The sequence below is a fragment of the Canis lupus genome, chromosome 25, assembly GCF_011100685.1.
Source record: "Canis lupus familiaris isolate Mischka breed German Shepherd chromosome 25, alternate assembly UU_Cfam_GSD_1.0, whole genome shotgun sequence".
In the NCBI taxonomy this organism is placed as follows: Eukaryota; Metazoa; Chordata; class Mammalia; order Carnivora; family Canidae; genus Canis; species Canis lupus.
Genome location: NC_049246.1, coordinates 24,332,677 through 24,347,045, shown reverse-complemented (window position 1 = coordinate 24,347,045; position 14,369 = coordinate 24,332,677). Strand labels below are relative to the sequence as shown.

The 14,369-nt window shown below is 36.7% G+C and overlaps 1 protein-coding gene across 20 annotated transcripts in view; it reads right to left on the bottom strand.

Moving 5' to 3' along the window:
• The window catches only part of LOC119877537, a 410,753-nt gene that overhangs the window by 357,752 nt on the left and 38,632 nt on the right, over positions 1-14,369 (bottom strand). For 4 of the 20 annotated variants that reach the window (XR_005378583.1, XR_005378584.1, XR_005378581.1 and 1 more), the window contains exon 5: positions 13,639-13,737. The exons of 8 other annotated variants lie outside the window; for them this stretch is intronic. Coding sequence is in view for 1 of the 12 variants with exons in the window: in XM_038573613.1 (XP_038429541.1) it covers positions 13,696-13,737 (42 nt within the window). In the remaining 11 variants the exon portion in view is untranslated. Of the gene's footprint in view, positions 1-1,474; positions 4,380-12,059; positions 13,738-14,369 lie in introns of those variants that run through there. 8 more of the 20 variants (XR_005378577.1, XR_005378582.1, XR_005378576.1 and 5 more) reach the window with 8 other exon arrangements.

The following is a 14,369-nucleotide window of genomic DNA, read 5'->3' as shown; positions in this document are numbered from 1 at the left end:
CAGAAAAAAAAAAAAAATGCACATACACATCCTCACAAAACACACATATAATTTCACAGTGGATTCAAAAACCTGGGGAAGTCTGAGAGATCCAGGTTAGGAATCCCTGTTCTAAAGATCCTGGAGGTCTGGAAGGAGATTCCATTTGCAGAGATGCTTTTTTTTTTTTTTTTTTCTATCTAACTATCATCTTCCTGCTTTGTTTTATTTTATTTCTTATCGATTTATTTCCCTTCTTTTCCTGTTCTCTTCCCTATCTTTTACCTCTCTTATTCTTCCTTTCTCGATCCTCCACCCCCTTCCTACCTTGGCGATCAGACAAAGCCACTATCACAATTCTGTCTCCCTTCCTCTCTCACCCCTCTGTATCCTTCCTGACCAGCTGATTCCGGAGAGGAATCCGATAACTTATCAATAGGCATAGGTTGCTCCATAGGAATATTGGCCAGCCTAGGAAACAGTCTTTCTTTGAAGGATAGCAGATCAGAACTTCTGACTCCATTGGGGAGTGTTTTCTCCTAATCCTCCAGTAAATGTGGCCACTTTCCATTAAACATACACAGATTCGCTGTATCCTGTTTTCAAGGAAACAGATTCGCTAACAAGTTAACCACTCTAGTATAGATATCCGAGTACTCATTTGTCCTGTGTCTGTGACTTTTTTTTATGGTGTCCATCAACTTAGTTTTAACCACTCAAAAAAAGATATGTTAGAAACAGAAATAGCTCTCATTTAAGCAACCCTTGCATTAAAGTGTGTCCATCTCCCATAGGTTTCTTGTTTCCCTTTAAGGTATGAGTGAATTCCATTCATATCAATGTAAAAACTGTTTGAAAGTTAATCTTTTAAAAACTCATAATGCAATCCTTTGGAATCCTTGGCCAACTTTTATGATCTTATATTTAGTTTTTTTATATACGTTCTACCCATAGAGTTGCCTAATGTGAAAATCTGCTTAAGTAATTATTAAGAGTGGAAACCCTCAAACTGAAATAAAATGCAAAATCCCGGACCAAAACATTTAAATGAAATGCTGTTCAAAGGATTTGTCTTATGGTTTGCCTTTTGATGCTTTTTATACATCTATAATATTCCATAATCAAAAAATCTAAGAAGTCAATATTTCCATCTCTACGCAAATAAAAATGCTTTGTGTATACCCAAGAATTTTCTTTAAGGATGCTTTTCAAGAGAATAGTCCTTTGAATTTTCCATGTGGAAGTTTCCACAAAAACTAACTAAGATATGACGACCACGTTTTTAATAAGTCAGATTTACCACCATAAATGTGCCTCAAACGGGACATTTTGTGAACTTTTGGGCATGCAAAATTCAAGGGGAGGGACAGATGCTTTATAAGAACATCACACATTGAGTTCAGAGTTTTCTGGATATTTCATAGCAACTCCACTGGCATTTCTGCTTACTTTAATGATCATTCAAGGTTCCATTACTGTGAAGTCACTCACCGGATGGAAATACTTTTTTTTTTATTTGGAAAGAAAAAAAACATATAAAATGAATAGCATTGGCAAATGTTTCTAATCATTTCCTTCAAATACCAAACCACCAAACAATCTTTTTATTTACTACGTTTTGCTTGGGTACATAAATCAAAGGACAATAACAAGCCTAATGTCAAAGAAACTTTTTGACACTTCATACATTTGAGCAAGCTTAGCCGATAAACAGTTTAGATGAAGTTATGGCTTGAAATATGTTTCCCAAGAGGACTGTGGTTCATAAATTGCTATCAGGCTACCTCTGTCATTATTGATTTGAGACATGCTCGAGGTACCCACAGCTATTACTAAGTCTAGCATTACTTGACCTGCTTTTTCAGAGAATGATATTGGTTATACAAGGACAACTAACCGTCCATCCTATAAGAAATATGTAGTTTGCCTGTCATCATCTATATAAAATATTGCATTCTATTAGAAACTTTAAGTACCAATTAAAAGAGGAGGAAATATAATCCTTTTCCATGGATTAAACAATTTTTATCATCCTGAAATGTATTAAATCAGTTGTTTTGTAACAACTATACTGCAAGGCCCTAGAAAATGAGAGAAGAAAAAAAATATGTCAAACAATAGAAATTTGCACCTCAGCCTTTTGTGATTATATAGTAATCAATTCTATCTGTGTTCTTAAGTCTTCTTTGCAGATTAGTGGTTTTAATAAGCTCATTAAAAATAAATCCACATTCAAATCAAATATTAATCGCATAATATGTGTGTCTTTATTCCTCTCCCTGCTGCAAAAACCAAGTCTCCTGTGCTCCTCACTGAGGGTTGAGAGTATGGAACAGTTTACACTCCAACCTGCACCATGCCCTCTGCTTTGTGGATTTGAGAAATGTCAGAAAAAGATCAGAGCAAGGATCCTGCTACTTTTATTCAGATCCTCCCGTCTTAACCTTCAAGGAAACCCTTAAAGGTTAGTTATGACTTGATCGTTCTGCATTAGATTTGTCATTAGTGACCCTGCTTCTCGAAAGCCCAGAACTGAAGAGTATCAGAAACGGACTTGGTGAGCGTCATCAACTGCTAGAGATGTGATAAATTTATGAACTTTATCAGCCTTGCTTTTAAAAGTCCTGGTAAGTTAAACAGTCAGAGGTGGAGGTTTCCTGCGAGCCCTCTTAATCATCTGAGAGAGCTGCGTGACTGCCCATTTGAGGAGAGCTATACAAATAAAAGCTTGACCACGTCATTTTCTTCACAAAGAAACCTGCCAAAAGTAAAGGAAACTGTTTGGCCTTCTTGTTTAACAAATATATATAGATATAGATATAGATTAGATATAGATATAGATATAGATATAGATATAGATATATAGATATATATGTAACTCCCTGGAACTACTGATTTAGAGCACTTCGGGTAACTCATTCAAGGAAATACCACTGTGCTACTGTCTCCAACATTTTCAATAAACTTTCTTAATGCTCCCGTGGTAGCCTTTCCTAATTTTACACAATCATATGCCCAGCTATCTGAGTAAGAAAGTAGATCTTGCCAAGCAAACTTGAATTTACCTCGGTTTTGACCTTTGGCTGGAATCGCCTTGGAATCAGAATGCCTAAGAAGAGCTGGGAGTCGTTCCCTCATTCATAATTTACAGCGCTCCATGGCACTGAACTTGTAGAAACACTGCAGATCCTGGTGAGCAATTAAGAGGCTCTCCAGATCATTCTCAGCTGCTTCACTCTCTCCCACCCCAGGGGCCCCCAAATAAAAATAAAATCATTTGTTTGGGATCATTTTAAATACGAAACCCCAGGCCTTTTCCATAATTGGTCGTTTCTAATTAAAACAGAGCCTCTAATTGCAGAATATCTTTTTTTTTTTTTAGGTTAGAAACCACGGAATGCTTCTTTCTTATGGACCTTGGGAAACTTCCACAGAACGGGTTTACTCCTCTAAAAAAAATTTAAAAAAAAAAGTATCTAAAAATGCACGGGGCATTTTACTCTGATAAAGCACTTCTGACACATAACTATTAACCTCTGAACAAAGGGTCCCCATCTACTTTTTCTCTTGACCTTCTCTCCCACAATCCTTTGCTGTGGTCCTGGCTTGACTTCAAAGCCCTGCGGGCTGGGGAGGGGCTGCGCTCCTTCTATTTCCTCCTTCCTCCCCCACTTCTTCCCCTGTGCTTGCTCTCTCACTCTTACTCTTTTTTTTTTTTTTTCCACTTTCCTCTTACAGCTTTTTTGCCTTTGATAGAAAAATGTCTAATCTCTCTATCTTCCCACAGCTTTGCAGTTTTCCTGACTAGGCTCCTTGTCCTTTTATTCCCTTTATTCAAGCTAAAGTCCCAAATTTGCCTGCTATAATTTAAAATGGAAAGTTAGCCTCAGTTTTGGAGCTGTCTCTGCTTTGCAGCTTGGAGTGATAATATTTTAGGCAAAACAAAAAGAAAACCTCAAATTAGTAGATAAAGCGGATCATTACTTGATACCCAAAACATTGCTTTCTTTGGATCAAAAAATAGAAGAGCTAGGAGAAGTGTTGACGATCTATCCAAGCTCATTTCTGGAAGATAGGTGTCGGCCCAGGCTGCATCATGTGTCCAAAGCCATGGGGTTGTTTGTGGCAGAGGCAGAAAGTCCTTCTTCAGTCCAGCACTTGAAACCAGGATTCCCCTGTGGTGGGAAACGGTAACTCTTTGTCTTGGCTGATGGTAACTAGGAGAACAACACCTGGCCCAACACTCTTTCTTGGCCAGAAAGCATATGAACTAGGGGGTTTCTTCATTCCCAGATCCATTCCAGGACCAGGCATTTGGGATTATACAGTCTATATTGACATCACATTTCTTTCTACTCCTTTTCTCCTTCATCCTGAGAGAAGAGAAATATAATCTGAGACTTAAAAAAAAAATTAAACATAATTTTAGGATCATGAAATCTCAGAGCTAAAATGTAGCTTGAACTCCTATAAGCCACATTCTTCACTTTACATTGAAGCCAACTTGGCCTCAAGTTAGTCACTTGGTTAGTGAAGGAGCTGGGAGCAGAAGGCCCGATTTATGACTTGACTCTGCCATCTCTCTACTCACGTGGTAATTGAGAATATGCATATTACTGGGCATTACGAGTAATACCTTTAATTTACTGTGTGCATGTGAATCTCACCTAATTACATGTATATTTCAAAGATCTACCATATGTAATAATCAGGATGTCTCATAAATTCACTTTCAATCATTTAATTACTCCTAAAATTTTTTTATAAATACAACTCCTTATGCTATTCCTATGATGGTTTCACATATCAAATATCAAATTTATCACTCTTCTGGGGAATGGCCTAAACATATAAAATTTCTTTTGTGTCGTATATTAAGGCAAATGTCCACTTTGGCTTTTTATCTTGTTCTTTTTTTCCCCTGTGATAATCATAAGGTAATATTGATTCAGTTTAACTTTGAGAAATTTTCTGATAAAGGGTTTCAACTAAAGTTTTAAGAATTTTTAAAGAAAACAACTTACCTCCTACTCATGTTTGTTTTCACCTTTAAGAACAAAGTCCCATGAGTCAAAGTTTATAGTCAATCAAAAAAAGGCACATTACTTTCCCATTTTAATGGTGGAACAGGGACCTTTAACTTTCCTGGAGGCTTTGCTTTGGGGTTTATGCAGAGCAGAACTTCCTTAACGCTAGTAATCAGACCCACAGGACATGTGTTAATTGTTCCTGACATGTAAAACTATCTACAGTATCTCAGCTAATAACACCACTGCAGACATTTCACTTTTGTAAAGCACAGTATTGAAACCAATTACACGTCTGTTGATTTACCTTGCCCCATCTCCCCAAGACAGTAGCATAGCTCATTCTAATAATGTCAAAATTCCAGTTCCAATATAGCGGCTGAAATAAGATCAGCCATCACTGGCTGATTAGGGACAACTGCCAAACCAAAATACATTTGAGCAAAATATTATTTGTGCAGTCCTACAGAAGCATATAATTGATACAGTTTTGCAATAGCTAATAGATTCCATAAAACATTATTTAAAAGTAAGTCGCCTTCAGACTGGTTACCGTTGGTGTAAAAGATTGGCATTTGTTTCTACCCAGGCTTTGAAGATTGTTGCATAAATGAAAGTTCTTGTTTGCATGAAATAGAAACCTCCTCTGATTATAATAAGAAAAAACAACTGTGGAGAAGGAGATTGAATGGAAGTATATGGAGGCTTGCAAAATTGATAGGAGGCTGGAGGACCAGTCTGGGGAAAGGGTCAGAAACTCAGGGGTCCAACAGAGCTGGGCAGCCAGAACCCAAGGAGCAGGCAGGCAGAGCAGCCTGCTCCAATCCCATCGCCCCTGTCAAATGTGCCCCCCATCTGTCCTTGCTTGCTCTGCCTTGTAACTCACCTACTCAAGATTCAAAGACCCAGAAAACAATGTCTGATTGCCCAAATCAAAATCGCATGGCTACCTCCGGAGAGGAAGAAGAGGGAGGGTCTGGCCCCTTTTGCCAATTGTGCGGCTCCCAAGGACTCCACACTGTTAGGGTTCACCAAAAGGTGACTGGAGACTAATAAAGGGAAGTTGGACACACACACACACACACACACACACACACACACACGCCAAAGGTTTACTATAAATATGCTAGTTTCATTTGTTTTTTAAAAGTCTTTGCATTGGGGAAATGATTTTCTATTCTGACAAAGTCCACTTTGAGCTTTAGAAATTAAATGCCTCAGATGGGAAACAAAATAGATGTACCTCACACCAAGATCTTTGCTGCAATGAGTGGGGTTATAAAATGATCCCTGGGTTTTACTTGATACTGATCAGAGAGAAATGTGGCTATAACAGAGCGAAATAATCTACCCTAAGATCTTTGACCCTTATGTTAGAAAACAAAATTTAGCCATTTCTCAACCAAAAAGGGTATTTTTAAATTGAATTCCCATGTTTGGTGAGCCCAAGTCAAATCTCTAATTTTTTACATTAGATGATTTCGTCAGCTTATACTCTAATTTTCTTTGTACAAAATATGAAATGCAAAAGCATTATTTGCACATAAACATTTCACTAAATAATGGCAAAATGCCATTCAACATGGAACTTTACTCTTTGGAATATTTTTACCATTTGTATAAAATAAAGATCAACTTTTTAAAAGGTCAAAATAATATTTTATTGCATATTTGCTTACTAAAGTCCAGATGCTGCCCTTTAAATGAAAAAAGAAGTGTTCATACCAAGAATTTTACCAGATATGAGCACATTTTCATTAGATTTTAACTCTTCAAAGCCTGACCTTCACTGTGGGGAATAAAGTAGTGAGGATTCGTATTCAGATTTACTTCCTAAAAGAGTTATTTTCCTGGGAGGCAGGGAAAATGGGGAAATGTTGGTAAAGGGTACAAACTTTCAGTTATAAGATGAATAAGTTCTGTGAATATAATGTACAGCACGGTGATTATAGTCAATGATACTGTATTGTATACTTGAAATCTGATAAAAGAGTAGATCTTATATTTTCTCACCATACACACACAAAAAAATAGTAACTACTGAGATAATGAATATATTAATTAACTCAACTGTGGTAATCATTTCATAATGTACTTGCATATTAAATCATCACGTTGTGCATCTTTTTAAAAAGCCACATTGCACAACCTATATATATAATTTGTATTTGTCAATCACACCTCAATAAAGCTGGAAAAAATAATAAATCAGTAAAATAAAAGAATTATTTTCCATAACAGGTAATAATAATAATATAGAAAGTTGATTGAATTAATAGATGCTAAATAATAAAAGCTCTTAATAAATGTTTACTAGTTAAATGAATAATACTACATTCGTATAGCACTGTGCCAGGCCCTGTTCTAATTACTTTACAGATGTTACTTTATTTAATCCTTACAACAGACTGATGAACCAGGTATTATTTTAAACCCATTTTAAAGATAAGAAAGCTGAGGGATAGAACAGTTAAGTAACTTGCCCAAGGTCTCACAACTAATCCAATAGGTCTGGATCCAAAGACTATGCTCTTAGTAGTTATGTTATAATATCTCTCTGGAAATAGTTATTCCAAAAAAGGTAAAGGAAGCTCTTCCATTAAGGTAATTTGTTTTTTCATTTTTATTATTGAAGTATAGTTGACATACAATGTTATATTAGTTTCAGCTATATTAGTGATTCAACAATTTTATATGTTACATAATGTTCACCACAACAAGTGTAGTCATCATCTGTCATGATACAATGTCATTACAATATTATTGACTGTATTCCTTAGGTTGACCTTTTCATCCTTATGACTTATTTATTTTATAACTAGAAATTTCTACTTCTTAATCCCCCTCACCTATTTTGCCCAACCCCTAAACTTCTCCTCTCTGGCAGTCATCAGTTTGTTCTCTGTATTTACAAATCTGTTTATGTTTTTTGATTCTTTGTTCATTTGCTTTTTAAATTCCACATATAAGTGAAATTATATAGTATTTCCTTTTCTCTGACTGATTTCACTTAGCATAATACTCTCAACGTCCATCCTTGCTGCTGCAATCAGCAAGATTTCATTCTTTTTGTATGGCTGACTAATATTTCATTGTATTTATATACCACATTATCTTTATCCACTTATCTACTAATGGACACGGGTTGCTTCCATATCTTGGCTATTGTAAATAATACTGCAATAAACCTATGGTTGCACATGTCTTTTTGAATTAATTTGTTTATTTTCTTTGGGTAAATACTCAGTAGTGGAATTACTGGATCATACAGTATTTCTAGTTTTGATTTTTTGAGGAATCTCATACTGTTTTCCATAGTGGTTGTACAATATACATTCCCATCAACAGTGCATAAGAGTTCTCTTTGTTCTAAATCCTTGCCAACTCTTCTTATTTTTGTCTTTTTGATAATAGCTATTCTGACAGGCATGAAGTGATATCTCATTGTGATTTTGATTTGCATTTCCCTGATAATTAGTGATGTTGAGCAGCTTGTGTGTCTGTTGGCCATTTGTACATCTTCTTTGGAAAAATGTCTATTTAAGTTTTCTGTTAATTTTTAATCAGATTATTTGTTTTATTGGTGTTGAGTTATATGTAAGTTTTTATATTGTTTGAACGTTAACCCTTAATTGGATATATTATTTGCAAATATTTTCTCCCATTCAGTAGCCTTTTTGTTTTGTTTATGGTTTACCCACTGTGCAAGAACTTTTTATCTTAGTGTAATCAACAGTAATTTAAAGGTGGACTATGCAATTGGTTGGGATCATTGAAATGATTCTCCATAAAATTTTGGCTCAAAAAGTGTTAATTTCATCTTCACATATGAGAATCCATAAATCTGGAATAAAGGACCCTCTCCAAAAAGAAGTGATACTCAGACAATTCTCTCCAAGGTAGTTGCACATTCCTTATCCCATAACCAAGGATGTATGTTTCCTCCAATAATTTGCTTGCCTGGATATGACTTTTGAGGGTTTTGCTTGGGGTGTTCCATACAATACAGAGTTACAGCCACATAAAAAATAGATAACCAAATTCAAAACACTAATCATTTGATACTTTGGAGTGCCCGGTGTACTTCTAGTGGATTGAGACAATGAGGCAGGCAGAGAGACAGGTAATGTACAGCCACAGAAAAGCTGAATGAGAGAAAAAACAGAACCCACAATGGTACATTGAATTGTACGTTAAAATGCCAATGCAGTAAGTCTCAAACAGCCAATATTTATGACAACAAATGAATGTGTTTTGAGAGGCGGACTGAGCATCATGCAAGAATATAGCAGTTACTAAAGACGTTTCCAGGTACACTGGAGTTATTGGACCCTGTTACAAATTCTAACTTTTACCATCAGTTCGTGAATTTATTTGTGCCATTGAGGCAACTGGAATAAGAAAGATGTTAACATTTTACCACTGTTTTATTTTCAATTAACTATCTCAGCTGCTATTTACATAGTTGAATGGCATGGCATTTACGCCATGCAGTTTGATGTTATTTCTTTGTAAACATTTCTCCAAGAAGAGACCTAAGTTCAAATTAGTTGCAAAATGTCACCAAAAATAAAATAAACTTTAATTTAACCTTGATCACAAATTACTGTTAAGCAAAAGCTGATTCAACATCTTAATTTAATTTAATTCAACAAATTAAAAATGGAAGGCCAAAGGAATTAACTGAGATGCACATGTCTCAGAAAGTGACTTGTTTTGCACTGCCAGGTCCTTTGAGGACCTAGGTTGAGTTAATTCAACTAAGGTCAAGTTAAGTGGAAAGTGAAGCTATAGAAGGCACAGAAGAATGACACAGTAAGGCTGTGCTCTAGGCTTTCACCTTCTAGGCCTGCACGTCCATTCTGGAATAGGTCCCACCTGGAATGTTTCCTATTTCTCACTAATATTTGCTGTTCCCTGACCAGCTCCTCTGACCAAGATCATTCATCATGGCTGGAAATTTCTACTATCTGTGTCTGAAACTTTCAAGGCCAGGCAAGTCAGCATCAAATTCAGAATGGAAATAAAAAAGTAAGAGAGTCTGCCTAGGGGCAGCCTGGGTGGCTCAGTGGTTTAGCGCTGCCTTCGGCCCAGAGTCTGATCCTGAAGACCCGGGATCGAGTCCCACATCAGGCTCCCTGCATGGAGCCTGCTTCTCCCTCTGCCTATGTCTCTGCCTCTCCCCCTCTCTCTGTGTGTCTCTCATGAATAGATAAATAAAAAATGTTTAAAAAAAAAAAAAAGAGAGAGAGAGTCTGCCTAGCTTCTGCAGCATTTCTCCCCCAGAACATTCTCTTCCTGTTCTCTCTTTACTACAGAGAGAAGCTTAAATAAATAAGCAATGTTTTAGAATTACTTTTCAACATTTCCTTGTTGATTTCTTCCAATGTCTTAAATTCTGACATAGAAATCTGAATATATAGAGATATAGATAGATAGATATAGATAGATATAGATATAAATATAAATATAGATATGTAAAACCCATGCAGGCTTCTGCGTAGAACTTGCCTTATATGCTTATAGCAATAAAAGCCAATAATCACAAGTATATAATGTGTCTTGAGAGATTCCAATTATGCTGTTATTTTATTTTTTATTTATTTTTTAATTTTTTTTTATTTATTTATGATAGTCACAGAGAGAGAGAGAGAGAGAGAGAGAGGCAGAGACATAGGCAGAGGGAGAAGCAGGCTCCATGCACCGGGAGCCCGATGTGGGATTCGATCCCGGGTCTCCAGGATCGCGCCCTGGGCCAAAGGCAGGCGCCAAACCGCTGCGCCACCCAGGGATCCCTTATGCTGTTATTTAAAAAAAAAAAAAAAATTGTTGGCTTGGCAGATACCAGAGATGGTGGTGTAGTTACCATTCTTTCTTAACTCTCAGTAGTTCTAGAGGATAAAACATCGAGCTGGTGTCAGCCATTTACAATTCAATGTGGATTCCTTTATTAGATTACTTTCCTCTAATAGCTCTAAATGAAATAAACAAATAAGAATTCAACAGGGAAAGGAAAGAGATCATCTTTAGGCAGGAGTGAGGTGTAATGCAAGAAATCCAGCAATTTACCAATTCTACCAATTTACCTTCGTTTTGGGGGAAATATGACAATCTCCCCTTTTCTCAGTAAACTCAAATACCTTCACCAGTTAGGCAAGTAATATAAATCACACAGATTCAACTCTGTGTAAAGCAATGGAGGACAGTGGGGTCTATGATGATCCAGGAAGCATAAACTTCACTACAAACACTGCAAATTCAAAAATAAAAATTATGACACAATTTGCTCAATTAGGATTTATATCAGCTGCTAGTATGGATCCTGTTTAGTCCAACCCGAATGAAGTTTTATGCAAGAATGATATTATATATTATAGAGGGATCAAATTAAAACATGAGTCGGTGTCTTGTTGATGCTTGCTAAATCAAGAAGACCTAGAGAGAATCCAACTGAAGGGCAATCACTAATTGAGTTCTTCCTAATCTGTGTACGTTTTTCTCATGATGATGATGGTGGTTAGATAGACTACTAGAAGAAATCTCACATTATACACAATAGAATTGGCAGCATCTGATACCCGTGCAGGGACAAGCATAAAGGCAGGGACAAGCACAAAGGTAAGGAAGGAACCAGCTTAGGCATTTGAGGGCTCAGAACCAGAAAGCAAAGTGCTCATCATCAGCATCCAAATAAATACCACTTTAAATTATTTTCTTTTGATTCTATATCTCCAAGAAGAACATAGCACTTCCAGTGCCTACCTCAGAGTGGTATTATGAATGTTAATCATGTTAGTGTCATACAGGTACTTTGAAGATGAAAAGGACTAATTAGCATCAAACCAGGAAGTGGCAGCCAAGACATCCATAACAATTAGAGCAGAACAGGAAGGAGGCTCCACTGAAAAACTTGGAAGAGATACAACAATGTATTTGTTTCTGTGCAAACCTTTTAATAATGAAAGCTTCTGAACTCCTCTTCAGATGAAAAGAGGCTTAACTGTGCCTTTAATTAGATCATCCTATTGGAGCACAATATAGTGATAAAGAAGATTTAATAAAGCATTTTGTCTTTTTATTACTTTGATTTGATGCAACATATCTGCTCATCCAAGCAAGATGTTTAACTTCAAAGAAGTTCTGTCCACCCTCCCCTCTGGCCAATAAATAACTCCAAGGGGGAAAAAAACAATGTATTTGGAGCATCCCAGACTGCTGAGTGATGAAAAGATTCATCATCTTTTTTCTACTGTGGACATGGGTCTTTGATTAGTCCTTTATTTTTCTCCTATAACCAGTGGAATTTCTAGGGCTTTAGATTTTCCTGGTTATTGATTAAAATACATGGCAAAATATTTTTTAATCTAATTACTCAACAATTATAATAAGACTTCCCTGTTTGAACAATCCTGGATATGTCCATTAGATTGAGAATTTTACAAATGAACAAAATTAAGTCAGAAAACTGTTGACATCAAATTCTCTGGATCATGATAAACATTCTAAACATCTTTTTTACATACAAATCTATAATTGGATTTAGTTCTTGAATTTAAAATTATGGCCAGGCTAAGCCTGGAAACATGTAATTAGAATATTTAGGAGGTCAAAGAATTGATTTTTTGGAATTTGTTTGGGGTTTTTATGTTAGTCATCTTAATAATATTAGCACAGATGATCAGATTAGCTGGACAACCATCTGAGTCTATACAGAAGAAACTTCAGACAAATCCATCCAAATAAACTGGTAGACATTGATTGAGTGGCATGGATAAAAATAAGAAGAAAAAGATGCCAAACTCCAGGGAAGAATCTAAAGATCAGCAAGACCAGAAGGGAGAGTGAGCAATCCAGTCAATTAATTGTCTGAACTCCACTACACCTAAAAGCTATACTGACTTTTTTCTACCTAACAAAAATTTAGCTGAATTAATGAATCAACAATCTCTTGTGGAAGCCGGCTTAAATCCCCAGGTAAACAGAAAGAGAAAAATTAAAAGTGTCCCAAACTGTTATGTAACTTAACAGAATTCCTATGTGATTTTTTAGAATCTATTTTTTGTATGATACAAACAGTTAAGAAAAATAATCATCCCAACAATTCTCTTCTACAAGAACACCACTGGTTTCTGTACCTCCCAACTTGGGTTCCTTACCCTCATCCCTGTGGAATCAGAAAGACCTGAATTCAAATTCTATTTTCATCATTAACAGAGCCTTCAGTTTTTTAGCTGTAAAAATGGAGGTAATAAACAATACCTATGACGTGGTTATAGTGAGGATGAAATGGGAGAACATACAGAAAGACCTCAGAAAAGAGCAGATTGGCACACTCACTCACAAGCACACATCCTCCAACTACAACTCCATTCCTGCCCTCTGAACTGGGCCTCTGTACTGGCATCTTAATATTCACTTGTATATTCTCCTACCAGTTCTTTCACAATGATATGCATTTGAGATTACATTCAATAAACTGCAGGAGTCCAGGTAAAAAATTTGTTGCTTTATCTGTTATTCATAAACTTTCCAAATGTATTATCCATTTGCTTCAGGAGTTTTACCTAGATTTATGGAAGCATGTAGACACAGCTTTAAGTTGCAAATTTCTAGAAGATAGGGAGCATCACACCTGAGGACATGGCCTAATGGTCTTGTTTCTTGCAACTAGGAGACTCCAGAACCAAGTCTAGCCACTGTTGTTGGACAGCTCCTGGGAGTCAATCCCCACCTGTAAATGATAAAGGAAGGGTCTTAGAACAGGCAAAATTTGACACCCACCAGTGGGCTCCATCTTCCACACTGCCAGTTCATGCACTGGCAAGAATAAGGCCAGATTTGGGATCCCTGGGTGGCGCAGCGGTTTGGCGCCTGCCTTTGGCCCAGGGCACGATCTTGGAGACCCAGGATCGAATCCCACGTCGGGCTCCCGGTGCATGGAGCCTGCTTCTCCCTCTGCCTATGTCTCTGCCTCTCTCTCTCTCTGTGTGACTCTCATAAATAAATAAAAATTTAAAAAAAAAAAAAAAAAAAAAAAGAATAAGGCCAGATTTGTGCAAGCCAGGCACTGAGATTTGGGGCAAGTTACCAAAAGGTGAATTTGAAAGATGGGGTCTTAGTCAAGGGCCTTATGGTTACACATAACAGAAACCAATTCAATACAGCTTAAGCAAACTGGATAATTTCTTGGAAGAAACTGAGGTGTCTGATGGAACCCAGCCATCTTTCCAAGGCTAGAAAAGTATCAAGAACCCAGGCAAGCCTCTTCCTCTCTCTGCCTCTTCCTTTCTCTACCAACTGCCTTTCTTTGTGGTGGGAGATGGCTGGCTGTCCAGCTCTCATGTTTATAGCACTGAGTTACAG